Raw genomic sequence first — 23756 nt, forward strand, 5'->3', positions numbered from 1 at the left:
ACACCAGGACACCTTACTGCCTTACACAGCCAGCCTGAGCATGCATGCCCTCATTTTAGTACCAGGCAACAGGGAATCTTAAGTCGTTCTGGACTACTCAAGCATTGGAAAGTTTAAGTCGTACAATATGAGAATATATTGTATGTATAGAATAAGTGAAAATAACAACACCTTTGTATTATATATTCTAAAACATTTTAAAGTGTTAGTTATTTAAAAAAAATAGGATGGATACATCTGAATGATTTACAAAACAAAGGGATCTTTATTTTGAAGAGCAATGTCAAGGCACAAGACAGAGGTTTCTGTTTTCTCTTTCCCAGGGACCTATGTTGTTTGCCATGGGCTTGCTTTTCTACATACGGTATGTCAAGCTTCCACAAACGTATCACCAAGCTCAGAGCAATGCCTAAACCTCCACAGCAGATTTACTAAACACTGGTGTGTCCATAATGTTATTTGGAGGGGGTGGGGGAAACCGGTCCCTCTGGTCCTGACAATGGCTAAGCATAGCACATTTACCACTTGTCCATTTTCCATACAACTTAATCTGATGCATGTCATCTGCAGAGACACATTTAGTGTGGATGTTGACTTACCCAAAATTCCACCGTTTTCCAGAAATCCTGGTTTGACGATTCCTGAAACCTGAGAATTTTGGGAAAGATACCCTTACATTTTGCAACCCACGCTATGGCAATTCTACAAACAAATACCCCCCCAAAGTAACAACTATTTATCTTGTTCTAGACCAAATGTAACAGCTTATCATTTTATCCTTTATAGTACATGTAGCAAATCATACAAATAACATTTCATAAAAATAAAAACTCTTAAATAAAACAAGGCAAAAAACGTGACACAAACATAACAAGGAATGCTTAGTGTATACAGTCCATTCGGAAAGTATTCAGACCCCTTGACTTTTTCCACATTTTGTTACGTTAGCCTTATTCTAAAATGGATGAAAAATAATTTTTCCATCATCAATCTAAACACAATACCCCATAATGACGCACTTGTGATCTCATACCAAAGGGTTGAGAATACTTCTATAAATAAGGTATCGGTTTCTTTTTTTAAATAAATTAGCAAAAATGTATGGGGTAGTGAGGATTTTATTTTTTAGATCCATTTTAGAATAAGGCTGTAACGTAACAAATGTGGAAAGTATTCAGACCCCTTAACTTATTTCACATTTTGTTGTGTTACAGCCTGAATTCCAAATTTATTCAAAAAAACAAATCCCTTCAGACACAATACCCCATCCATTTTTGCAAATGAAGTACAAAAACCTAATTTACATAAGTATTCACACCCCTGAGTCAATACATGTTAGAATCAGCAATGGCAGGGATTACAGCGGTGAGTCTTTCTCAGTAAGTCTCGGAGCTGTGCACACCTGGATTTACAATATTTGCACATTATTCTTTTTTAAAATTCTTTATGCTCTGAAGCAGGTTGTTGATAATTGCTAGAACGCCCTTTTCAAGTCTTGTATTAGATTTTGCCTGTGCAAATCTTTTGGGGGGTCTTTGCCGATGACAAGCATACCCATAACATAATGCAGCCTCCACTATGAAGAGTGGTACTCAGTAATGTGTTGTCCTGAAATACAAAGCGTTAACTTCTTTGCCACATTTTTTTGCAGTTTTACTTAAGTGCCTTGTTCTGTACAGGTTTCCTTCTTTTCACTCTGTCATTTAGGTTAGTATAGTGGAGTAACTACAATGTTTATGATCCTTCCTCAGATCTCCTGTCACATCCATTACACTCTGCTACGGTTTTAAAGTCACCATTGGCCTCATGGTGAAATCCCTGAGCGGTTTCCTTCCTCTCCGGCAACTGAGATAGGAAAGACGCCTGAATCTTTGTAGTGACTGGGTGTCCAAAGTGTAATTAATAACTTCACCATGCTTAAAGGGATATTCAACATCTGCTTTTTACCCAGCTACCAATAGATACTCCTGAACTGATTTAGGCTAGCTGATGTAGTTATTGACTCAAGACATTTCAGGCTGTAACACAACAGAGTATGGAAAAAGTCAAGCGGTGTGAATACTTTCTGAAGGCACTTTATGTGCCATCATGGTTTGTCATAATTGATTCCCTTTACATCAATCTTTACTATTTATAAAAAAGCTGCACTGGCCTCATCATCATGTTTAAGCACATGTTAAAAAGGTAGACTCTGCAATATAACATCACCATACACAGCAAGGGTGTAACCGTACATGTATTTGTACCAAACCGTCCACACTGTGAAACCAAATTAAAATACGTTAAAACGTTTTTATTTACAACATAAAAACACTAGGCCTATAGGCTATGCCTATGCTGCATTGTAGGCCTACGCCTCGAGTAAATCTGATCTGAAAAAACATTTCAGGCTATTCCATTATAACAAGTAGAGTCTATGTGCACATTGTAATTAATTGTAATCTTATTTTTGAGCATTTCAAAATTTTGTGAGGCACAGCAAATCATTTGTTCTACATAATGGCAAGTGGTGGGGTCAACAAACCAGAATTAGAGGATCCTCCATCATTTAGATCTCAAGTTTGAGAACATTTTGGTTTCCACCCAGTAAATTACAACCGCAATGGATAGAGAGTTGTGGATAACAATGTCACCTATGCAGCTGCCAACACCTCAAATATGTTGGCACATTTACACCGAATTCACTCCAGTATACCGGCGCAAGACAGAAACACAAAGAAACAATGTCTCCCCTCTAAATTCAAGCAGCTAAATCTGACAGGGACAAATAAATTACAAGAGTGATAGGTAGGCTAAGTGTATATATTTTTTTAACCGTCTTTGGTTTATAGCCACGGATATGCACCCATTCTCAGTAGTTGAGAAGAGCGGGTTTCAGCACCTCGTGAAAGTGATCGAGCCATGTTACGAACTTCCCTCTTGCACCCGTTTCAGTAAACAGGTCATACCCGCTCTATATAAGCAGGCCAAAGCCAACGTTTTGTTGCACTTAATTGTGACAGCCCATCACCTTACCCTGGAGTGGGAAATGTACTGTGCTACAGACACGGCCCCTTTACGAGAGCTACAAGTGTGCATCTGGCACTGATGGAGGCAGAGTCATGGTGCATTTGTTACCAAGTGGGAATTTACCACATACTACTGGGAAAAATCCACTTGAACGGCCCTCTAACTGGTAATGAATTACTTGTGGGAAATTTGTCGATCATCCTGAACAACCACTTCTCGCACATGGATGGTGACCTCCGTAGTCACCTATGACGGAAATGGCCACTTAAGAGAATCTTTGGCAGTTAAATTCAACAAAACATTCATAAAAAAAAAACACCATTACAGCATCTATTACTGAGGTTTTGAAACTATAATTTGTTTACACGCATGATAGCTGTACTTTTAGTTTATGATTGACGCAGCTTGTTGGCCATTAGTCAATCAGCGTTTCTCAACGAGATCCAATCACATGAATGCAGCCAACTGATATTTATTTATGGACTTAAACTGGTAAATTCCCACCTCCCACATGGTTACAAACACAGCATCAGAGTGGAAACTTGAGACTCAACATAACAATCCTGTCACAACCGACAATGCCAGGAAGATTGTGAATGGCATTTCATTTTCCTGTTATACCGAGCCGAACCATGACCCCAAAACCGCAATATGTACTGAAGCGTGGGTTTGGTGAACCATTACACCCCTAATAGACAGTGGGCAAACGCCCTACTTACACACATCAACTTAGCACAGACATTACTGGCTTATCCCAATTTATGCTGCGTTCAAAACAACTGGGAACTCGAAAATCTCTGACTTTCGACTTCAGTGAGTACAAGACAACTGGGAACAAGGAAAATTCGTTTTGAACGGTCATCCAAGTGGGGAACTCGGGCCTCTTTCTAGAGCCTCGACTTTCCGACCTGAAGATCACTGACGTCCTGATTTGACCTTGTTTTTCCCTGAGTTCCCAGTCTTGAAAGCACCATTACACCATCTCTTGAGTTGTGTGATAATGTCATATTGCGTATTCTACCTTTAAAGTACTACCAACCCAACCTACATGGATGGGGAAACTAGCCAGAAAGTCACCACATTATTGGTTCCCTGCAATGTGAATCTACAAGGTGAACAACGGCAACATTTCCACAAAGATTTTACAGAGGTACTTAATACTGACAAACAAATGTCCACCCTTTTCTGTCTAGAAAATATGCTGGACCTTTCTTGGTCCCACACCCTCTAACTCAAAATTAAAACTAAAAAACCTTGGTCGATTCTATCCAGTCTTGACATACACCATATTCTTCCATCTTCTTCCATCTTCCTCTGTCCTTTAGAAACACACCCATAACATTGCTGCCTGAATATTTGTGAGATGAACTGTCCTCTGTTAAGCTTAACATATGCGAGTGCAATTGTGTATTTGTGTGTTAATGCAGCTCCACACATATGCCTAGGTTAGAAATAGTCCGCAATGTGACATCTTGATAACACTGCAGGAAAAACCTACTTTGATCGAAACCACTGGCGGCACAGTGAAATGTTCTTTTCGCAAATATATAGTATAATACATTTAAATACACAGAGAACATAAAATTCAAATGTACAGTCAGAAGTCAAAACAGGAGTGTTACAGTGATAAAGATGAGAAAGTCGGTCTGTTGGTAAAGCGTGGACACTTGGGATTACAGGGGGGATGTCTTGGGCTGTAGAGGCTCCGGAGCAGAGAAAAGTAATCCTTTAACCTCTCGTTACAGAGGTGTGTGCCCATCGTGTCGTACAGAGTGTGGGGGAATGGATAAGACATGGAAAAGTATGGTACAGGTCCAGTTGAAGGGGGGATTGCAAGACCTGGGCGACTCTTGACGGCTTTAAAGACTGGACTCTGGAGCTCAAATGGTGATGTAATGCTGTCTGAGTTTCCCCAAGAGGAACTCGTGGGTTAAATTGTGTCGTGTGATTATTCCCACAATCTGAAAGAGAAGGTACAGGGAGCGACATCATGGAGCAGACTGCTTCCTCCACTCTAGAAAGACTCAAAAATAATTAATTAGCTACAGTAGTTAGCTACTGAGCTATTCCTCTGCGTAGTGCTTCTAAGCAAAAGCAAATATCTTAGACAGTTTGACAACAATTCTTTCTTTTTTTAAAAAGTGGTGTTAGTCCCTTGAAGCTGAGTGTTGATTATTCATGCAGGTTTAGAATGTAACAATATGGACCTTTAATACGTACTACATTAAGTACATAAAATGTGTATTTTGACAAGGCCACTTTTTATGTTATTAAAATGTCACCATTAATAAGCATTAAGGCTATACTGGCCAACACAGCTTGGTGTGTCAGTTAATATAATTCCTCATCTGGGTTGTATTGATAAGCCATCAATCCTAAGAAAACTGACTGAAACAGGGAGGGACTACCTGAACATGTCCAATAAGAAATGCTTATTTTCCATTTCCGTTGCAAACCATTTTGAAATGGTGTGCCCTAATGCAGTGATTTTTTATTTATTCTGGTCCCGGGGACCCAAAGGGCTGCACATTTGTTTTTGGCCAGAGCACAACACACCTGATTCCACTAATCAAAAGTTTAAGGAGTTGATTAGTAGAATCAGGTGGGTGGTACTAGGTCAAAAACAAAGGACCAGGAATTTAGAAACACTGCCCTACTGAATATGACCCAGGCCACAGAGAGGAAACAGGAAGTTAAGGAGTGGGAATTTTAACCCCTTGCGGTGCAACTCACCTCTCCTACTGCGTTGACCACAGGCAGGTGTCGAAGGCCCATGGTCCTGAACAGGTTAAACACTTGGGACACATGTGTGTTTGGGGACACTGTGTAGGGGGAAGGGTTCATGTACGGGGTGACGTCCTGAAAGGGAAAGAAGATGATCACTTACTATCACAAACATGTAACCAGGTAGTAACAACAAAAAGCCTCAACACTTGAGGAAATGTTTTCCTTTTAGGTGACAAAGCACAAACGTGACGCTCTTAAAGAAACGGTGTACAATTTAATGCAATGCGTAGAAACCTAATATTCCACAATTACTCTAATTTCAATGACATGTATTTCTATCAATATTATATATATATTTTTTAATAAATGTATTTACAGGGTTACATATTCGTTTCTATAGCACAACATGTGCTTCAGAAGTAGCTATATTTCATATAGGCTAGGGGTATGAAACTACACTGAACAAAAATATAAAACCCAACAATTTCAAAGACTTTACTGAGTTAAAGTTCATAAAAGGAAATCAGTCAATTTAAATACATTCTTTAGGCCATAATCTATGGATTTCACATGGCTGGGAATACAGAGATGCATCGGTTGGTCACAGATATACTACATGGTCAAAAGTATGTGGACACCTGCCCGTGGAACATCTCATTCCAAAATCATCTGCATTGATATGGAGTTGGTCCCCCCCTTTGCTGCTGTAACAGCCTCCACTCTTCTGGGAAGGCTTTCCACTAGATGTTATAACATTGCTGCAGGGACTTGCTTCCATTCAGCCACAAGAGCATTAGTGAGGTCGGGTACTGATGATGAGCGATTAGACCTGGCTTGCAGTCGTTGTTCCAATTCAGCCTCAAAGTTTGAGGGTGTTGAGGTCAAGGCTCTGTGCAGGCCAGTCAAGTTCTTCCACACCGATCTCGACAAACCATTTCTGCACGGGGGCATTGTCATGCTGAAACAGGAAAGGGCCTTTCCCAAACTGTTGCCACAAAGTTGGAAGCACAGAATTATCTAGAATGTCATTGTATGCTGTAGAGTTAAGATTTCCCTTCACTGGAACTAAGGGGCATCCACCAAACTTTACAGTTGGTACTATGCATTGGGGCAGGTAGCGTTCTCCTGGCATCCACCAGATGATGAAGCATGATTCATCACTCCAGAGAACGCGTTTCCACTACGTTGTTCACAACGTTATCAGCAACAAACTGTTCGCCAACACAACGCCATACACGCTGTCTGCCATCTGCCTGGTACAGTTGAAACTGGGATTCATCTGTGGAGAGCATACTTCTCCAGCATGCCAGTGGCCATCGAAGGCAAGCATTTTCCAACTGAAGTTGGCTACGATGGCGAACTGCAGTCAAGTCAAGACCCTGGTGAGGACGAGCACCCAGATAAGCTTCCCAGAGAAGGTTTCTGACAGTTTGTACATAAATTATTTGGTTGTGCAAACCCAGTTTCATCAGCTGTCTAGGTAGCTGGTCTAAGACGATCCCACAGGTGAATGTGGAGGTCCTGGGCTGGCGTGGTTACACGTAGTCTGCGGTTGTGAGACCAGTTGGACGTACTGCCAAATTCTCTAAAACAACGTTGGAGGCAGCTTATGGTAGAGAAATTAACATTAAATGATCTGGCAACAGCTCTGGTGGACATTCCTGCAGTCAGCATGCCAACTGCATATCTCAAAACATGAGACATCTGGGACATTATGTTGTCACAAAACTGCACATTTTAGAGTGGCCTTTTATTGTCGCCAGCACAAGGTGCAGCTGTGTAATGACCATGCTGTTCAAATCAGCTTCTTGATGTGCCACACCTGTTAGGTGGATGGATTATTTTGGCAAAGGATAAATGCTCACTAACAGGGATGCAAACTAATTTGGCACAATTTGAGAGAAATAAGCTTTTTGTGCGCATGGAACATTTCTGGGATCTTGTATTTCAGCTCATGAAACCAACACTTTTTACATGTTACGTAAAAAAAAATAAAAACTTGTAGATTCAGCCATGAACTGAATTTTGGCGAAGAGAATGGTCACGGGACCCCCCAAAAATTATGATAATTTTTACACTACAAACTGCGGCATGACGGAAGCCACTGCTCAGTAAAAAGGCATGTGAAAACCAGTTTGGAATTTGTCAAAAGGCACCTAAAGGACTCTGACCATGAGAAACAAGATTCTCTGGTATGATGAAACTAAGATTGAACTCTTTGGCCTGAATGCCAAGAATCTCATCTGGAGGAAACCAGGCACCGCTCATTATCCGGCCATTACCATCCCTACGGTGAAGCAGGGTGGTGGCAGCGTCATGCTGTGGGGATGTCTTTCAGCGGCAGGGACTGGGAGACTAGTCAGGGTCGAGGGAAAGATGAAAGGAGCAAAGTACAGAGAGATCCTTGATGAAAACCTGCTCCAGAGCGCTCAGGACCTCAGACTGTCCAACAGGACAATGACCCTAAACACACAGCCAAGACAAGCCAGGAGTGGCTTCGGGACAAGTCTCTGAATGTCCCTGATTGGCCCAGCCAGAGCCTGGAGTTGAACCCAATCAAACATCTCTGGAGAAACCGAAAAATAACTGTTCAGCAACGCTCCCCATCCAACCTGATAGAGCTTGAGAGGATCTGCAGAGAATGGGGGAAAAACTCCCCAATTACTGGTGTTCCAAGCTTGTAGCATCATACCTGAGAAGACTCGAGGCTGTAATCACTGCCAAATGTTCTTCAACAAGGTATTGAGTAAAGGGTCTGAATACTTATGGAAATGTGATACTTCTGTTTTTTTTTTAATACATTTGCAAAAACCTGTTTTTACAGGTATGGGGTATTGTGTGTAGATTGATAAGGGAAATATTTAATACATTTTAGAATAAGGCTGTAACGTAACAAAATGTGGAAAAAGTCAAGGGGTCTGAATACTTTCCGAATGTACTGTATCTCAATCTACTTTTTTTTAAATCGTATTTTCTGCTGCTCATAAATGTTATGTTCCTAACTTTTTAAAGTTGGGAGCACCAGTGCTACCAATGAAAATGTTTAATTTAGAGCCCCGATTGTAAGTGCAGCAGTAGCTGTAGATGTGTGATGGACTGGGTCGTACCACTATCATGCGGGGATTGAGAAGGGCCAAGTCTAGGTCATGGATGTCTGGGAAACGGGGGTAGTCCTCCGTCATCTCAGCATACGACAGTCTCGGCTGCGTGGCACTCTATGTGGACACAGACAGACAAATAAAAGGCGCACAGACATACACACACGAGAACATGTGTAGAAACACTACACACACACACTGACTAACTCCTGGGTCTTATTCATTAGTGCACAGCACACAGTGGCAAAACGTAGCAAAACGTTTCGCAACAGAGAACAAAAACGAGAGTTCATGTGGTTCCTTCATGTTTCAGTACGTTTTATTCAATTTGTTGCCTAATGAATACGATGTGCAAGTGACATCGTCCTACGTCATACTTCCGGGTCCTTTCCCCTAATCTTTTGATTGGGCTTGACGATTATATCATAACATTAGTGAAAATCCGGTCATTTAAGATACATATAAAATCATTTTTGCATTTGAGGATTAATTTATTACGTTTTTGCGCTCAAGACCCTTGTGCTTATGTTTTTCACATTGAATACCATTCAAAAAGGAAAATGACATGCCACTGACATACCTCATACTAGGAATTGCCAGGGGACATCACGATATAATATTTCCACAATACTTAAGTGCGATTCTTTATGTACCACAATTCTATATGTATTGTGATTTGATACTGCAATTTTATTGTGATTCGATGTTCAAAAAACTGGCTCACTGCAGGTCTTACTACATGCCACTACAGAGGCATGAGAAAACAAGTTTTAATAAGTCAGAAATAAAATGGCCGATGGATAACAAACCATAGGATGAGAAATACTGGAGTTTTGGCACAGGTAGAGCCGATTAGCACCAGCTAACAAAAATGTAATTAATACTTTGAGTCAGAGAATCGAATGCAAAAATAATATTGCAATACTCTCCTGTATCAATATTTCCCCCCAAACACTAATGATTACGACCCTGTGGGTTGGGAGTTGGGCCACTGACCGACTGGTTCTCTGCGTAGCAGACGCCGCGGATGAGCAGGTTGACCAGCTGAGAGCGCAGGATGATGCCGTGAAAGGTCAGAGGTCGGAAGCGCTCCTCCATGGTCCACTCCTCGCTAGGGGACTGGTCTGGGTACAGGTTAGGGTAGGGTGCATGTCTACAAACATACACACAGCCATAGAAACGTTAGAACAGCACTTTCTCCAAATAGAAACACCGGACTGACTCATTACAGTGTCTCCATCGATTACAACGTGTGCAAAGTTTATTAATAGTTCATTTCAGAAGAATGATGGATTTTTAAAAAATCTCAATTTGACCCAAGTCAAAGTTACAGGGGATAGGATGGTTACATGGTTGGTGTTGTAAAAAATGGGATGGGGTCAAGTCAGGTGTGAGAATGAAGGTGTGCGTATGTATGTATGTGTGAGGCTTACCTCCTCTCCAGCATCTGCTGCAGCATGTCCTGGCCCTCCTCCATAGCAGGCACCACGGCCACCAGCTGGTCGTCACACACGTTGCGCAGCTCACTGGACGGGTATGACTTCATGGACTGGCAGCGCCGCCGCTGCTCCCCGGCCCTCGTCAGCACGCTTGCTTTCTGAGGAGGTTGTTGGCGGAGAAGGCAGGGTTACACATGCTCCACAGACACACCTTCCTGTTCATATAAATGGAAATCATTTTACAGTAAAAGACCGTCTGTGCATCACTGTTCCCTACATTCCCTAATGTAATTACTGACACTGCCCTAACACATAAATAGATGTGACTAGACTTTTTATTAACATGTCACAAAGGGCTTTACAGTAACAATACTAGAAGGAGGGGAGCAAGGAAGGATAAACAACATTTTACAATTATTGGAAACACGGCCAAACTAAGTGGCCTTTATCGGTAGCCCCAACCTATGCATTATACAGTAGAACAGGGTTCTGATTACTCCTGGTGGCAGTTTGTGGTATGGCAAGGGCACCTTCAGCAGAGGTGTATTCATTTGTCACAGACTGTAGCAAAACGTTTGGCCTGAGGATCCAAATGGAAAACGTTTTGTAATGAAAACAAGAGTTTCTATTGGATAAAACCAGGTAGGTCCCTCCCAGTTTCGTTATGTTTGCATATTTTCGGGTCCTAGAGTAACCAGGCAAAACGTTTTGCTACGATCTACAACTAATGCATACACCCCAGGACACAACATAGTGAAATGTTAAGATAGAAATAGGTTCAGTAGAACAAACATCTCTGACATGTAGAATAAAGGATCATGTCAGTTCTATTCATGCAATTTCCATCTGCACGTTGCCCTGGCTCCTACCTTGAAGCGGATGTTGTTGCTGATGAGGATGTTGCCCTTCATGAACTCCCGTTCGTTGTCCCTGTTCTCGGTGACCACGGGGAAGGCATGGTAGACGGTGGTGCGCAGGATGCTCACCAGGGACTGGATGCGCGTATGGGGGTACACGTACGTCAGGTTGGGCTCCATGATGTCACTGGCCGTCAGTCTGGGGGACAAACATGTACCAGGGTTAGGGTCAGTCAATTCAGGAAGTAAAATTCCAATTCAATCATTCAAAAAAGGTAACCTATTTTCAAGTAAAAAGGAAAAGCTTTTTTTATGTATGCTTTTTTTTAAACCCATCAACAGATTACACAGTTGGTTAAAGGCTGAAAAGAGCCACATATATACAGAATATGCATGTATACTGAAGAGAAATGTGCTAGTTGTAAGTGGGTTTGGATACAATGACCACTGATCTTTATTATCAGAAATGTAGTATTATTTTCTTACTTGTCCATCTCGACCTCTGTCTCCCACTCCAGCAGTGGCACTCCTCTCAGATGAATGTGGATGTCATAGATGCCCTTATTGAAGAAATCCCCCGTCCACTTGGCCACCTGAGCATACGCACACACACATAATCCTGTAAGTACCAACTCTGATGCAAGTCTACTAAATTGTGAATGTAAGTTCAAATCAATGAGGTGTACTTTACCATGAGGGTTATCATAATGGGCAAGCCGTAGGTGATCTCATTGGTCGATTCTATGAGAATGACAGTCAGGCTGATGGTCATCCGGACCACACCTCCCAGGAAGGCGGCTGCACCAATCAGAGCGAAGGTCCCAGAGTAGATGTCCATCCCCAGGTTGCTGTGGCAACAGAACAGCCAAAAAGGAACCAACCAGGAAAAGCAGGATCAGTCGAAACAGTAAGTGTCAACATTAGGAAAGGTTTTAGCAAAGGACGGGGGAGAAATCTCAACTTTTTAAAATTACTTCCTAAAAGTGGTCAGTTCGATAGCGATTACTAAGGAAAGACTCTAAGGCTTATTGCTAGCACTGTCCGCTCAAACGGCATTATTTTCTTATACCTAAGACCACCACAAATCTATGTAAACCAACTGTAAATCAACATATTAATCATGTTGTTTTGATAAGACAGTTTGCATTATCGTCCAACAGGTGGCATTACACTCACAAATCACACTATCTGAAGTGAGACAATGAACTGGCACCTACAGTCCAAAATGCCAAGAGAAACTTAGCTAAAAATTAAGTTAACAATCTCCCACAGGCATTACAAGGGCCTCAGCATGGCACATGAAAGCAGTCATTACTTGCAGGAACCCAAGAACTCAAAAGGCCTGAGTCTGACAAAGCAGAGTACAGAGGACAACTGGGTCAAAGAGAGAGAGGAAAAAACTCAGGAGTGTGGGAGAGAAGCGCTTAGAGAAAGTGCCCAATCATCAGATTCCTTCTCAGAGGATATGTCAACTTTAAAATGTAGCTTTGTTGGCATTTTTACACATTCTAAGAGATACAAACTCCATGGGAAGTTACACTGCAGCTACACATACATACATGCATACATACATCTCACAGTAGTTTGGTACTGGGAAAGTAGTTGGGAGATTTCCAAACCAACAGATTTCAAATCATAGAAACCAGATCCATATACAGGGCCTTCAGAAAGTATTCATACCCCTTGACTTATTTCACGTGTGTTACAGCCTGAATGTGTTACATGTGTTACAGCCTGAATTCAAAATGGATCTACACAAAATACCCCACAATGACAGTAAAAATTTGTTTAGAAATGTTTGCAAATACCTCATTTACATAAATATTCAGACCCCTTTGCTATGACACTCCAAATTGAGCTCAGGTACATCCAATTTCCTTTGATCATCCTTGAGATGTCACTACAACTTGGGAGTCCACCTGTGGCTAAATTGGACAGGACTTAGAAAGAAACATCTTTGACAGTGCATAGCTGACAGTGCATGTCAGAGCAGAAACTATACCATAAAATCCAAGGAAATGTCTGTACAGTTGAAGTCGGAAGTTTACATACACCTTAGCCAAATACATTTAAACTCCGTTTTTTTTTACAATTCATGACATTTAATCCTAGTAAAAATGCCCTGTCTTAGGTCAGTTAGGATCACCACTTTATTTTAAGAATGTGAAATGTCAGAATAATAGTAGAGAGAATGATTTATTTTAGCTTTTATTTATTTCATCACATTCCCAGCGGGTCAGACGTTTACATACACTCAATTAGTATTTAGTTACATTTTTACTTGGGTCAAACATTTCGGGTAGCCTCCCACAAGCTTCCCACAATAAGTTGGGTGAATTTTGGCCCATTCCTCCTGACAGAGCTGGTGTAACCAAGTCAGGTTTTCAGGCCTCCTTGCTCTCACACGCTTTTTTTCAGTTCTGCCCACAAATGTTCTATGGGATTGAGGTCAGGGCTTTGTGATGGCCACTCCAATACCTTGACTTTGTTGTCCTTAAGCCATTTTGCCACAACTTTGGAAGTATGCTTGGGGTCATTGTCCATTTACAACCAAGCTTTAACTTCCTGACTGATGTCTTGAGATGTTGCTTCAATATATCAATATAATTTTCCTTCCTCATGACGCCATCTATTTTGTGAAGTGCACCAGTCCCTCCTGCACCTTGAAATACATCCACAGGTACACCTCCAATTGACTCAAATGGTGTCAATTAGCCTATCAGAAGCTTCTAAAGCCACAACATAATTTTCTGGAATTTTCCAAGTGGTTTAAAGGCACAGTCAACTTAGTGTATGTAAACTTCTGACCCACTGGAATTTTGATACAGTGAATGCTAAGTGAAATAATCTGTCTGAAAACAATTGTTGGAAAAATGACTTGTGTCATGCACAAAGTAGATGTACTAACCGACTTGCAAAAACTATCGTTTGTTCACGAGAAATTTGTGGAGCCGTTAAAAAAAATGTTTTAATGACTCCAACCTAAGTGTATGGAAACTTCCAACTTCAACTGTAGATCTCTGAGATAGAACTGTGATGAAGCATATACAGTGCTGTGAAAAAGTAATTGCCCCCTTCCTGATTTTTTTTTTTTTTGCACATTTGTCACACTTAAATGTTTCAGATCAAACAAATGTTAATATTACACAAAGATAACTGCATTTAGTGTTTACTTGGGTTAAGTGATCATTTTATTTATTAAGGGAAAAAAAGCAAAGTAATTGCCCCCCCTTGTTAAATCATGAATTTACTGTGGTTAATCACATTTTTTGGAAAGCTGAGTTCAATTTCACTAGCCACACCCAGGCCTGATTACTGCCAGACCTGTTGAATCAAGAAATCACTTAAATAGAACCTGTCTGACAAAGTGAAGTAGGCCAAAAGATCTCAAAAAGCAAGACATCATGCAGTGATCCAAAGAAATTCAGGAACAGATGAGAAACAAAGTAATAGACATTATCAGTCTGGAAAGGGTTACAAAGCCATTTCTAAAGCTTTGGTACTCCAGCGAACCACTGCGAGAGCCATTATCCACAAATTGAGAAAATTTGGAACAGTGGTGAACCTTCCTAGGAGTGGCCGGCCTACCAAAATTACCCCAAGAGCGCAGCGACAACTCATCCAAGAGGTCACAAAGGCACCCACACCAACATCAAAAGAACTGCAGGCCTCACTTGCCTCAGTTAAGGTCAGTGTTCATGACTCAACCATAAGAAAGAGACTGGGCAAAAATGGCATCCATGGCAGAGTTCCAAGGCGAAAACCACTGCTGACCAAAAAGAACAAAGGCTCATCTCACTTTTGGCAAAAAACATCTTGATGATCCCCAAGACTTTTGGTAAAATATTCTGTGGACTGATGAGACAAAAGTTGAACTTTTTGGAAGGTGTGCGTCCCCGTAACATCTGGAATAAAAGTAACACAGCATTTCAGAAAAATAACATCCTACCAACAGTCAAATATGGTGGTGGTAATGTCATAGTCGGGGGCTGCTTCAGGACATGAACGACTTGCTGTGATTGATGGAACCATGAATTCTGCTCTCTACCAAAAAATCCTGACGGAGAATGTCCGACCAATAGTTCGTGACCTCAAGCTGAAGCACACTTGGGTTCTGCAGCAGGACAATGATCCAAAACACACCAGCAAGTCCATCTCCGAATGGCTTTTTTTTTTAAATTAAGATTTTGGAGTGGCCTAGTCAAAGTGCGGACTTGAATCCGATTGAGATGCTGTGGCGTGACCTTAAAGGTGGTTCATGCTCAAACCCTCCAACGTGGCTGAATTAAAACAATTCTGCAAAGATGAGTGAGCCAAAATTCCTCCACAGCGACGTGTAAGACTCATTTCCAGTTATCGCAAACGCTTGATTGCTGAGGGTGGCACAACCAGTTATTAAGTTTAGGGGGCAATTACTTTTTCACATAGGGCCATGAAAGTTCGGATTGCTTTCCCACCCCCAAAAAATAAAACCATCACTTAACTCAAGTAAACACAAAATGCAGTTGCTTTGTGTCATATTTAAATTTGTTTGATGATCTGAAACATTTAAGTGTGACAAATGTGCAACAAAAAAAAAAGAAATAAGGAAGCAGCAAATACTTTTTCACAGCACGGCATCTGTGAAAGGGTATAAAACAACTTCTACAGTATTGAAAGTTTCCAAGTGCACAGTGGTCTCAATAATATGGAACTACCCAGACTATGCCTAGAGCCTAGAGTTCAACCAAACTGAGAAACCGGGCAAGAATGACCTTGGTTAGGGAGGTGACCAAGAACCCAATGACAGAACTTCAGAGTTCCTTGGCTGAGATGGGAGAACTTGTCATAAGGACAACAGTCTCTACAGCAAACTCCAGGCATGCCCCTACCAATCTGGGCTTTATGGGAGATTTTCTCAGGAGTCGCTTCCGTCTGGCAAAAAGGCACATGAGAGCATGCCTGGAGTTTGCAAAAAGGCACGTGACAGACAGAGCATGAGGCAAAAATATTCTGTGGACAAAAATGTTACGATTTAGCCTGAATGTAAAGCACTATGTCTGGAGAAAACCAGGCATAGCTCACCACCCCTACCGTGAAGCATTGTGGTGGCAGCATCATGTTATGGGGATGCTTTTCAGCAGCAGGGACTGGGAGACTTGTAAGGATAGAGGGAACAATAAATGGAGCCAAATACAGCCAAATCCTTGAAGAGAACCTGCTTCAGAGTGCAAACGACCTTAGACTGGGGCAAAGATATATGTTCCAACAGGACAATGACCCAAAGCATACAGCCAAAGCAATGCTGTAATGGCTTCAGAACAAGAATGTGAAAGTCCTTGAGTGGTCCAGATAAATCCCAGACTTGAATCCCATTGTAAATATGTGGAAAGACTTGAAGATTGTTGTTCACTGCCACTCCCCATCTAACTTAGAGCTTAAGAAAATCCCCAAAACCAGATGTGCAAAACTGGTACAGACATACCCAAGACGACTCAAAGCTGTAATCGCCGCCAAAAGGTGCTTCTACTCAGGAGTGGGAATACTAAAGTAAATTGGATTTCTGTATTTCCTTTTCACTTCAACATTATGGGGTATTGTGTGTAAAAATGTATATATATATATATATATATATATATATATATATATATATATATATATATATATAAACACAATGTGGGTCAAGGAGTATGAAAACTTTCTGAAGGGTTTATTTCTACTATTTTCTACATGATAGAATAATAGTAAAGATATCAAAACTATGAAAGAACACATATGGGATCACGTAGTAACCAAAAATGTGTGACACAAATTAAAATGTAAGTAGCCACCCTTTGCCTTGAAGACAGCTTTGCACACTCTTGACATTCTCTCAACCAGCTTCACCTGGAATGCTTTTTCAGTCTTGAAGGAGTTCCCACATATGCGGAGCACTGGTTGGCTGCTTTTCCTTCACTCTGCGGTCCAACTCATCCCAAAACATCTCAATTGGGTTGAGGTCAAGTGATTGTAGAGGCAAGGTCATCTGATGCAGCACTCCATCTCCTTCTTGGTGAAATAGCCCTTACACAGCCTGGAGGTGTGTTGGGTCATTGTCCTGTTGAAAAACAAATGATAGTCCCACTAAGCGCAAACCAGATGGGATGGCATATCGCTGCAGAATGCTGTGGAAGCCATGCTGTTTAAGTGTGCCTTAAATCACAGACAGTGTCACCAGCAAAGCACCCCTACACCATCACACCTCCTCCTCCATGCTTCACGGTGGGAACCACACATGCGGAGATCATCTGCTCTGCGTCTCACAAAGACACGGCTATTGGAACCAAACATCTCTAATTTAGACTCATCAGACCAAAAGGACAGATTTCCACCAGTCTAATGTCCATTGCTTGTATTTCTTGGCCCAAGCAAGTCCCTTCTTATTATTTGTGTCCTTTAGTAGTGGTTTCTATGCAGCAATTCAACCATGTAGGCCAGATTCACGCAGTCTCCTCTGAACAGTTGATGTTGAGATGTGTCTGTGTTATTGAACCCTGAAGCATTTATTTGGGCTGCAATCTGAGGCAGGTAACTCAAATTAATGTATCCTCTGCTTGCAGAGGTAACTCTGGGTCTTCCTTTCCTGTGGCGGTCCTCATGAGAGCAGTTTCATGATAGCGCTTGATGATTTTTGCGACCGCACTTGAAGAAACATTCAAAATTCTTACATTTTCCACATTGACTGACCTTCATGTCTTATATTAATTTCTCTTTGCTTATTTGAGCTGTTCTTGCCATAATATACACTTGGTATTTTACCAAATAGGGCTATCTTCTGTGTACCACCCCTACCTTGTTACAACAACTGATTAGCTGAAACGCATTAAGGAAAGAAATTCCACAAATGTACTTTTAACAAAAGCACACTTAATTGAAATGCATTCCAGGTGACGACCCCATGATGCTGGTTGAGAAAATGCCAAGAGTGTTCAAAGCTGTCAAGGCAAAGGGTGGCTACTTTGAAGAATCTCAAATATATTTTTTGGGTTACGACTTGATTCCATATGTGTTATTTTATAGTTTATATCTTCACTATTATTATACAATGTAGAATATAGCAAAAATTAAGAAAAACCCTGAAATGAGTAGGTGTGTCCAAACTTTTGACTGGTACTGTACATATGAATGAATCTGATATACACCATTACCATTCCTGGACATTTTGTTACGAGACAGTTGGGCTTACATATTTGAGTACTGACTATGAGAACGTTGGGTTTACATTTCGTGGGGAAAAAATTATAATAAGAATGACAGCCTAACAATTTGTGTACATTAGCTCATGCCTAACACTGAGAACAGTTGATTATGAGAACGTTGGCCTAACATTACGAACTTTATCAGAAAATTGGTCTTACATTTTGAGGAGGTTGGCCACCAGGCGTCCAAAAGCGGCACCACAGAGCAGCGAGGGCACAAAGAGGCCGCTGGGCACCGACACGCCGTACGTCCAGCACGCCAACAAAAAGTACAGCACAAAGAACACAATCAGCGTCACAGGGCTGAATGTACCTACAGAGACAGACAGGAAACACAGGAAATCACACACTAAGTCTGCGTTTACACAGGCAGTCCAACGCTGATCTTTCTTCCATGAATTGGTATTTTGACCAATCACATCAGATATTTTTCAGAGCTGGCCACAGAGTTGTTCATTATGTTCTGTATAATGATGAACTAAAGTGTAGCCATCACGAGTACACAAACATATTTCGGTGTGTACGTGTAGAGACTAGGGACCCTGTTCAAATAAAACACAGATTAAGCCTAGTCCTGGAACCAAGAAGTACTTTAAATAGAGATTATTGAGCTTGTCCATAATCTCATTCATCATTATCTAAAAGGCTAAACTGATCCAAGATCCAGCCCTTGTTGTCTCACCGTCCTGGTGGAAGAGCTGGTGGATGGCCACCTCCTGAGGGTTGAAGAACAGAGTGGCCATGTCGTTGTACGTCTTGTTGGGGCAGAAGAACTGGCGGATTGTAGAGTTGATGACGTCTTCATTGAGGGACACCTAGATAAAGCGCCATATCACACATTTTACCATTGTAACAAAACCATTGAATGGGAGCATGTTTCTAACTTTAGTTACATTAATGTATACAGAACTGTATACATGTCTGTCCGATGTGGTACGTATTCAAAATGTGAAACTCCACTTCTGAAGGACCTGAGTGTATACTAGACTAGAGACCTGGGGAAACAGTTTTGGAATAGAGGTGATGTCTATGCCATAGATTGAAACGTTAAAATATTAACACAATGGCCGACACTGGAGTGACGGTGTGTGCTGCCCGATGAATCGGTTCATTTACACCATTAAAAGCATTGAATGTTGAAACTGTGGTATGTTCAGTGAGGTCAAACATTGAAAATGGGGTATATTCAGTAAGGTGAAGTGTTCAGTACGTTGCAGATAGAGCTACTCATTCATTTCTATCTGGATTCCCTAATCTACATGACAGACCATCATATCGGTTCTATACAATACACTTCTATCTGAATGTTCTTCATCGTTGCACCCTCCTGAACACTAGCACGGTTGGGATCAATGCCATTTCACTTCATTCAACTCAGTCGGCCAATCTGAGGTCAGAGAGGCAACAGAAAACACCAATAAACGTTTTAAGGATGGTTGTTGTATGAATACAGTGGGGCAAAAAAGTATTTAGTCAGCCACCAATTGTGCAAGTTCTCCCACTTAAAAAGATGAGAGGCCTGTAATTTTCATCATAGGTACACTTCAACTATGACAGACAAAATGAGAGAAAAAAATCCAGAAAATCACATTGTAGGATTTTTAATGAATTTATTTGCAAATTATGGTGGAAAATAAGTATTTGGTCACCTACAAACAAGCAAGATTTCTGGCTCTCACAGACCTGTAACGTCTTCTTTAAGAGGCTCCTCTGTCCTCCACTCGTTACCTGTATTAATGGCACCTGTTTGAACTTGTTATCAGTATAAAAGACACCTGTCCACAACCTCAAACAGTCACACTCCAAACTCCACTATGGCCAAGACCAAAGAGCTGTCAAAGGACACCAGAAACAAAATTGTAGACCTGCACCAGGCTGGGAAGACTGAACCTGCAATAGGTAAGCAGCTTGGTTTGAAGAAATCAACTGTGGGAGCAATTATTAGGAAATGGAAGACATACAAGACCACAGATAATCTCTCTCGATCTGGGGCTCCACGCAAGATCTCACCCCGTGGGGTCAAAATGATCCCAGAACCACACGGGGGGACCTAGTGAATGACCTGCAGAGAGCTGGGACCAAAGTAACAAAGCCTACCATCAGTAACACACTATGCCGCCAGGGACTCAAATCCTGCAGTGCCAGACGTGTCCCCCTGCTTAAGCCAGTACATGTCCAGGCCCGTCTGAAGTTTGCTAGAGAGCATTTGGATGATCCAGAAGAAGATTGGGAGAATGTCATATGGTCAGATGAAACCAAAATATAACTTTTTGGTAAAAACTCAACTTCTCGTGTTTGGAGGACAAAGAATGCTGAGTTGCATCCAAAGAACACCATACCTACTGTGAAGCATGGGGGTGGAAACATCATGCTTTGGGGCTGTTTTTCTGCAAAGGGACCAGGACGACTGATCCGTGTAAAGGGAAGAATGAATGGGGCCATGTATCGTGGGATTTTGAGTGAAAACCTCCTTCCATCAGCAAGGGCATTGAAGATGAAACGTGGCTGGGTCTTTCAGCATGACAATGATCCCAAACACACCGCCCGGGCAACGAAGGAGTGACTTCGTAAGAAGCATTTCAAGGTCCTGGAGTGGCCTGGCCAGTCTCCAGATCTCAACCCCATAGAAAATCTTTGGAGGGAGTTGAAAGTCCGTGTTGCCCAGCAACAGCCCCAAAACATCACTGCTCTAGAGGAGATCTGCATGGAGGAATGGGCCAAAATACCAGCAACAGTGTGTGAAAACCTTGTGAAGACTTACAGAAAACGTTTGACCTCTGTCATTGCCAACAAAGGGTATATAACAAAGTATTGAGATAAACTTTTGTTATTGACCAAATACTTATTTTCCACCATCATTTGCAAATAAATTCATTAAAAATCCTACAATGTGATTTTATGGATTTTTCCCCCTCATTTTGTCTGTCATAGTTGAAGTGTACCTATGATGAAATTTACAGGCCTCTCTCGTCTTTTTAAGTGGGAGAACTTGCACAATTGGTGGCTGACTAAATACTTTTTTGCCCCACTGCATGTAGTTTTATGGTCTCGTTATGTTTCAATATGCTTTTAGTGCTTGTTTTAGGATGATTATAACGTTGTTTTACAGCTGTTATCTTATTTTTATATGCTTCACTTTTTTATAAAGTTGAGCTCTGCCAAACGTACCAGAGCTGTCGTGTTGTTGTTGGTGATTGTGGAGGCCAAGTCACGACATTCACCCAATGTCATGGATGCCACAAAGATCACCACCGTGGTCACCATGGCAACCAGCAGACTCTCTAGAACCCTTCCCAGGGACCAGACAAAGAACATGACATGAAACACAAATCACTGTAACCCCTTTGAGAAATATGCCTTTCCACTCAGATGGGGAAGTTAAATATATTGATCATTTGAAAAACAAAAGTTGCATTTGTAACAAAGCATTGCAGCAATGCAACTGTCACTACAATTAAGTGTATATGTACATATCACTCCGAGCAGGTACCTGACAAACTTGGCCTTGGGGTGGACGTGTCTCATGCGGTACTTGGCCAGCCTCTTGTTGATACAGTTAAAGAAGGCCCCCAGCAGCCCTCCCGCCACCCCCATCAGGACAAAGAAGGCCAGGTCAACCGCCGTCCACAGGTGGCACTTCTTATCCCCGTCTGAACACTGTGGAAGAGGGATGGACACCCATGGAGACATGGAATTCAAGTTGCCAAACCATTATATGCACACACTATCTGCACACCTCCACAACATGAACGTGTGCTTGTACCTTGAACTCTCCAAAGTTGAGCAGGCCAGGCAGCTGGAACGAGCCCCATTTGTTGTAGTTGATCCCCGAGCGGAAGAAGTTGAGGGTGAACGTAGCAGACATGGAGCAGAAGAGCTGGGGGGTAGACAGGAAGAGAGTGGTACTTCAGACCAGGCTGACTGACAATGACAGAAAAATAGCCTGTGTGTGTGTGTGTTTGCATGCGTCTCTGTCTGTGACCTTTGACCTACCACTTTCCAGGTGAGCGCCTGGTTCCAGAACGAGGAGCCCTCCTCCAAGCTGAAGAGGGTGCCCCCTATTGGTGCCCCAAACGCAGCCGCCACCCCAGCCGCCGTCCCCGCCGACACAAAGTCCCTCTTGTCCCTGAAATCAAGATTAAGCAGAGATGTAATTTATAATGATGAACAACTGCACTATTAGCACTTTACAGAGTATGCTACTGTACCGGTCACTGCGGAAGTAGGGGAAGTCAAAGTTGATCTTCTTGAAAGTGATGCTCTGAAACTGAGGGAGTCCGGCTCCCACGATGGCTCCACTGTGGATCATTGGACCCTCCTTCCCCACAAACAGACCTGAGGGATCAAACACTTAAAGGCGGAACAGACGCTTTGCCATTGGATTCCTTTTAGTTAAATGCTATAATGTTTGCATCTGTTGGAAAGTCAGGGGTCGTATTCATTAGTGCACACTGTAGCAAAATGTTTTGAAAAAGCTAAATAACTACTGTTTCTATTGGACATGTTCAGGTAGTCCCTTTCTGTTTCAGTTGTCTTCCGTTTGGTGCCTAGTGAATATGACCTTGTGCCATCTATTTTGTAGTACCTCCGGATACGGTAAAGAGGACTCCGATAGCCTTGCAGACGAAAGTCCGTAGCCGGACTATTCCAGGTATCTTTACTCCGTTCAGGTAGCTCTTGATCTCAGGGATTCCCGAGCCTGCAGCTACAGGCTAAAGAACACAGGAAAGGGACAATCAGAAGGAGTTGGGACAATTCTGATATGATACCACCAGACAAGCAAAGAAAACCTAAATAACTGCCCAACAGGTATAAAAAAAATAATTAAAAAGAGGTTTTGATAATGAGTATTGTCAAAGGGATTATGAGCATGTTCAGTACAGGCAGGCATGCAGGCAGTACAGTACAGTAGACTCCTGACAAGTACACTTCAGATAAGAGCAAACTCTGTTGAAGTGCAATATCCCTTTTTAATTGATCTGATAACTACACGGTATCAGGACAATCCTAAGCTACTGCATTTATCAGGAGTTGACTTTAAAAATAAAATAAAATGTATTGATCCCATACACATATTTAGCAGATGTTATTGCAGGTGTAGTGAAATGTTTGTGTTCCTAGCTCCAACAGTGCAGTAGTATCTAACAATTCACATCAATACACAAATCTAAAAGTAGATTAATGGAATTAAGAAATATTAGGACAATCAATGTATTAGTGGCATTGACTAAATACAGTAGAATAGAATACAGTATATACATATGAGATGAGTAAAGTAGTATGTAAACATTATTCAAGTAACTAGTGTTCCATTATTAGAGTGGACAGTGATTCCATGTAGCTGTGATGGCTACTTAACAGTCTGATGGCCTTGAGAGAGAAGCTGTTTTTTAGTCTCTCTGTCCCAGC

General features: G+C 41.7%; 1 protein-coding gene across 3 annotated transcripts in view; it reads right to left on the minus strand.

Annotated features, from left to right (window-relative positions):
• Nucleotides 1–242: 242 nt before the first annotated feature.
• clcn6 (Cl-/H+ antiporter 6) overlaps nt 243–23756 on the minus strand; it is a 39548-nt gene continuing 16034 nt past the window's right edge. For 2 of the 3 annotated variants that reach the window (XM_021565635.3, XM_090202578.1), the window contains 16 exons: nt 22933–23059; nt 22556–22682; nt 22341–22473; nt 22111–22224; nt 21838–22004; nt 21516–21636; nt 19030–19162; nt 18507–18660; nt 11822–11978; nt 11617–11723; nt 11143–11329; nt 10268–10431; nt 9831–9987; nt 8844–8951; nt 5743–5868; nt 243–4970 (listed from right to left, as the gene is read on the minus strand). In XM_021565635.3, the coding sequence (XP_021421310.3) occupies nt 4890–4970; nt 5743–5868; nt 8844–8951; nt 9831–9987; nt 10268–10431; nt 11143–11329; nt 11617–11723; nt 11822–11978; nt 18507–18660; nt 19030–19162; nt 21516–21636; nt 21838–22004; nt 22111–22224; nt 22341–22473; nt 22556–22682; nt 22933–23059 (2163 nt within the window). In that variant the 3' untranslated portion in view covers nt 243–4889. Of the gene's footprint in view, nt 4971–5742; nt 5869–8843; nt 8952–9830; nt 9988–10267; nt 10432–11142; nt 11330–11616; nt 11724–11821; nt 11979–16797; nt 17207–18506; nt 18661–19029; nt 19163–21515; nt 21637–21837; nt 22005–22110; nt 22225–22340; nt 22474–22555; nt 22683–22932; nt 23060–23756 lie in introns of those variants that run through there. The other variant, XM_090202579.1, reaches the window with a different exon arrangement.

This window comes from Oncorhynchus mykiss, chromosome 16 (genome assembly GCF_057628025.1).
Source record: "Oncorhynchus mykiss isolate SJ-2025 chromosome 16, ASM5762802v1, whole genome shotgun sequence".
Taxonomy (NCBI): Eukaryota; Metazoa; Chordata; class Actinopteri; order Salmoniformes; family Salmonidae; genus Oncorhynchus; species Oncorhynchus mykiss.